Source organism: Trachymyrmex cornetzi, unplaced genomic scaffold (assembly GCF_001594075.2).
Source record: "Trachymyrmex cornetzi isolate Tcor2-1 unplaced genomic scaffold, Tcor1.1 scaffold492, whole genome shotgun sequence".
Taxonomy (NCBI): Eukaryota; Metazoa; Arthropoda; class Insecta; order Hymenoptera; family Formicidae; genus Trachymyrmex; species Trachymyrmex cornetzi.
The window spans coordinates 7,448-11,467 of record NW_017299751.1 but is presented as its reverse complement, the minus strand read 5'-3'; the positions used below and the strand labels follow the sequence as shown (position 1 = coordinate 11,467).

At 38.7% G+C, this 4,020-nt stretch overlaps 1 protein-coding gene across 1 annotated transcript in view; it reads right to left on the bottom strand.

Moving 5' to 3' along the window:
* The window catches only part of LOC108765481 (putative nuclease HARBI1), a 2,922-nt gene extending 2,728 nt beyond the window's left edge, over window positions 1–194 (bottom strand). The window contains exon 1 of the mRNA XM_018514236.1: window positions 164–194. Coding sequence (XP_018369738.1) covers window positions 164–194 — 31 coding nt within the window. The remainder of the gene's footprint in view (window positions 1–163) is intronic.
* Window positions 195–4,020: the final 3,826 nt, after the last annotated feature.

Here is a 4,020-nt window from a genome sequence, read left to right as displayed (position 1 = left end):
GGATGCGGGAGAACTTCCCATTCAAGCTCTAGAAGTGCCTGCTTCACGCTTTTCGCGACATGCCGTCGAGTGTTATCATGCAACAAAATGACTTTGCGTCAATTGTTGGCTACGAATGATCTTTTTTGCATCAATTCGTCATTTAATCGGTATAAGTAATTACTGTTTGTAGCGATCAGCTGTAACGGTGTCATTTTGACACAAGAGTTCATAATACAGCACACCTTCCCGGTCCCACCAAACGCACAGCAAGGTCTTATGTCCGTGAACATTCCTCTTCGGCGTTGAAGCAGATGGTAGGCCGGGATCCACCCATGATTTTTTCCGCTTGTAATTATCAAAATAAATCCATTTTTCATCGCCAGTCGCGATGCGCCACAAAAAACTCTTTTCTTTACCTGGTAAGCAAAAAAGTCGCAATAGTCAAACGATTCGAAATGGCACTTTCTGACAACTCATGTGGTAGCCATCTCCCTTCCTTATGGATCTTACCCATGGCATGCAAGCGTTTTGAGACGGCCTTTGGAGTAACATTTAACTGTTTCGATAACTCTAAAAACGTTTGAGTTGGATTCTCATCAAGCAATTCTTGCAGCTCGACATCTTCAAATTTTTTCGGCTGTCTTGGACGTTCTTTGTCTCTCGCATCAAGATCACCGTTTCGGAAGCGTTCAAACCACACTCTACATATTTTTTTCGATGGAGTTTCGTCACCATACACTTCGGATAATAATCGATGCGCTTCAGCTGCGGTTTTCTTGAGGTCGAAGTAGTGAAGAAACACACGTCGGAAAAACTGCTTATCGTGATTCATTTTCAATCGATTGGAAAATCTCTTTGGCGTCGAGCAATCTAACCTGTGAGGATTGAATCACTTTCAGCGATGTTTAAACTACAAAAGACATGACTTCATCGTCGAAACTCGCCAGCGTTGGAGCCAGCACCCTCTGGCAGCGAGCGATAGGAATTAAGTTTAACACCTAATATATTGTTGCGTCCGTGCGGCCAACTTGTGCCCGTGCGGCCGTCCCGCGAGGCCACTCCCGCGGACGTGTTCACGCACTCCCGAACCGTCGAAATGAAACACGATTGCAATTAAAACATGAACAAGGAACGTTTATTGATTAAAGCAAGGAACGCAGAATGCGATATGTATCAGAGCAAATGTAAGACACGTCCGGATACGACGACGGCTCATATCTCAGATCTTGTTTGACAGTCGAAGGGCAAGTTGCTCCGCGAACGCTCTCACTTCTCTACAGCACGGGTGTCGACAAGGGGCACGAGCATAACCATATATATACCTGCATTCAGAATTTATTTTTATATTTTATTTTTATATTTAAGGCTCTCTCTCCTGAGTAGTCGCTGTGGCAACGTTGGATCATGCTGTCATAAGCAAGAAATGACACACGTTAAAGTTTCTTGCATGGTATTTGTAAATAAAGAGAATTTGAGTAAAACGAAATGAGATTGCTCCAAAACACTTGTAAATTTATAAATATAAAAATGGGCGAACTCTATCCTTATAGGGTTAATAAATAGTCGTAAAAGATACAGTCTGTAAAGTAAGATCGTGTACGGCATAAATGGCAGTTGGCTTCAAATATCGTTTTAGATTTTGGGTGAGTCGATAGATGGAACCTTTGTCGTGAATGCTTTGTCACAAAAGATTCAGTTAGTGTCGAATTCTTATCTAAGAAACGCGGTAACCGCTATGAGTACCGCATACGCATCGCGCTACGAGGCTGTATTCCTTTGTTCCCACCCGAAAGGACCAAAAATGTCATATGTAGCGGCTGCTAAATACATGCGAAAGTCAAAATCGTTCGTCGCTAAGTGGGTTCAGCAATATAAGAAGACAAAAAATGTCGATGATTTGCCAGAACGTGGCTCGATAGGCAAAGTGACGCCGAACATGGAAAAAAAATTGTGAATTTGTTTAAGCGGAACCCGACCTTAACATTGCGACAAGGAGCAGCAAAATTAAAACAGAAGGGCGTAGAAATATCACATACAACTATTCGAACCCACTTCCTTACGCATAACATCAAATATCGAAGCACAATGATGAAACCACTGTTAGGCGAAAAACATGTGATGAAAAGATTCGCTTGAGCAAAGGAGAATTTGGACCGAGATTGGAGCAACGTGATTTTTACGGACGAAGCTTCTGTTTGGGGATATATTACCATCCGACGTTCCTGGTCAACCTTGACCAATAGATTAATATAACGGACCGTTAAACATCCTGTAAAAGTTCATCTTTGGGGCTGCTTTTCAAAACAGGATTTTGGAGCATTACATCTGTTTACATACAATTTAAATGCTCCGAAAATGCTTAAAATTTATGAAAAGTATTTGTTGCCGACTGCTGAACGATATTTCATAAAAAAAAACAAGGACTGGATCTTACAGGAAGACAACGACCCAGAACACCGGAGCAAGCTTTGCACCGAGTGGAAAGAGCGGTCTGGCATCGTCACACTTGATTGGCCATCGCAATCGCCAGATGCAAATCCCATTGAAAATGTGTGGGCATATCTCAAGCACAAGCTTCGAGGAAAAAGAGTATGCACTTTGAAGCAGCTGACACGACAAATTCGTCTCATTTGGAGGTCTTTACCGAACGAATACGCAGTCAACTTAGTGGAAAGTATGCCTCGACGAGCATACTTGTCAGGCAATTATCAATGCCGGTGGTGACTGGATTCATTATTAATGGTATAGCATTTTTCTTTTCATGGAGTACAACAAATCTATGTACTTAAAAATCATTAAAAATAAATTTTTCTACACATTAACCTGTACACGTTCTTATTTTACAGACTGTACGTGAGGCAAAAGTTAGCATGTCATTTCTCACTTATGACATCACAATCCACCACTGCTACGGCGACTACTCAGGGAATCTCAAAACAATTTAACCTTGAGAAATGCTATCATGTCTTTTACTTGAATCCATTCTAAATCATCAAGTTCGTACTTTCGGAGAGACTTCTCAGTTAACAATGTTTTCGTATGTCTATATATATTAATAAATATAGGGCGCAATAATTTCCTTAGATTAGGTCTATAACTTATTGTTAGTTAAAAAAAAACAACCAAACTCACAAGGCTAATAAGAGTCAGCGCGAACGGAGGTGCGCAATAAATCTTTCACAAGTAATTTTGTTAATCCATCCGTTGTGATGACCTCATCTTTATTCAAATCTTGAAAATTTGTACGTTTTGATTCTTTTTTGAATCTTTATCAGGAAACCTCTTGAACAATATTAGATTTCGCGAACGCTTAATGTAGAGTCACTCGCAAGTTGCCAAAACTGAAGTGTTATCTGTTTAAATTTATATGCGTGAGATATTGAAAAACAACCAATGATGTAAAACGAGTAACTCACCCACACAATCGCCAAATCTTATCATGAAACTTTGGATAATGTCTTTATTTTCACAATTAAACACATTCTGTAATACATTTTATATACTTCGTTTAAACGCCATCAAATCCATCAGGAGCGAAGAATGTGTCTGACAAAACTTTAGTAACGAAGGTCGGAACGACGGCAACAATAAGTTATAATAAAAATAAATTATCTAGACAGTACATTCTTATTGCGTTACTGATTTTAACCTATATGATCTGCCTAACATATTTAACATCTATCATATCGAGTCATGGATATAATACATATAAGAACAGAAAATCATTACAAAAGTTTAAAAAAAATTCAACACCAGAGTTAAAGCGTCAAAAACGTAGATCTAAAATATACAGTCAAGATTTAAAACGTGTCATCTTAACCTTATGCTTAAAATAGTATAGCAATTAATAATCAATCCCTATAAAATTTACACATACATACAATTAAATTCAGAAACTGATAAAAATGATATAATATTTATAAAGTATTTAAAGCCTTTTCAAGTCAATAACACCAGTTGTAAACGTGTGATAAAATCCTCTTTATTACAATGTACGTTTCGATCCTGTGAATCGGATCCTTCTCAACATTCTTTACG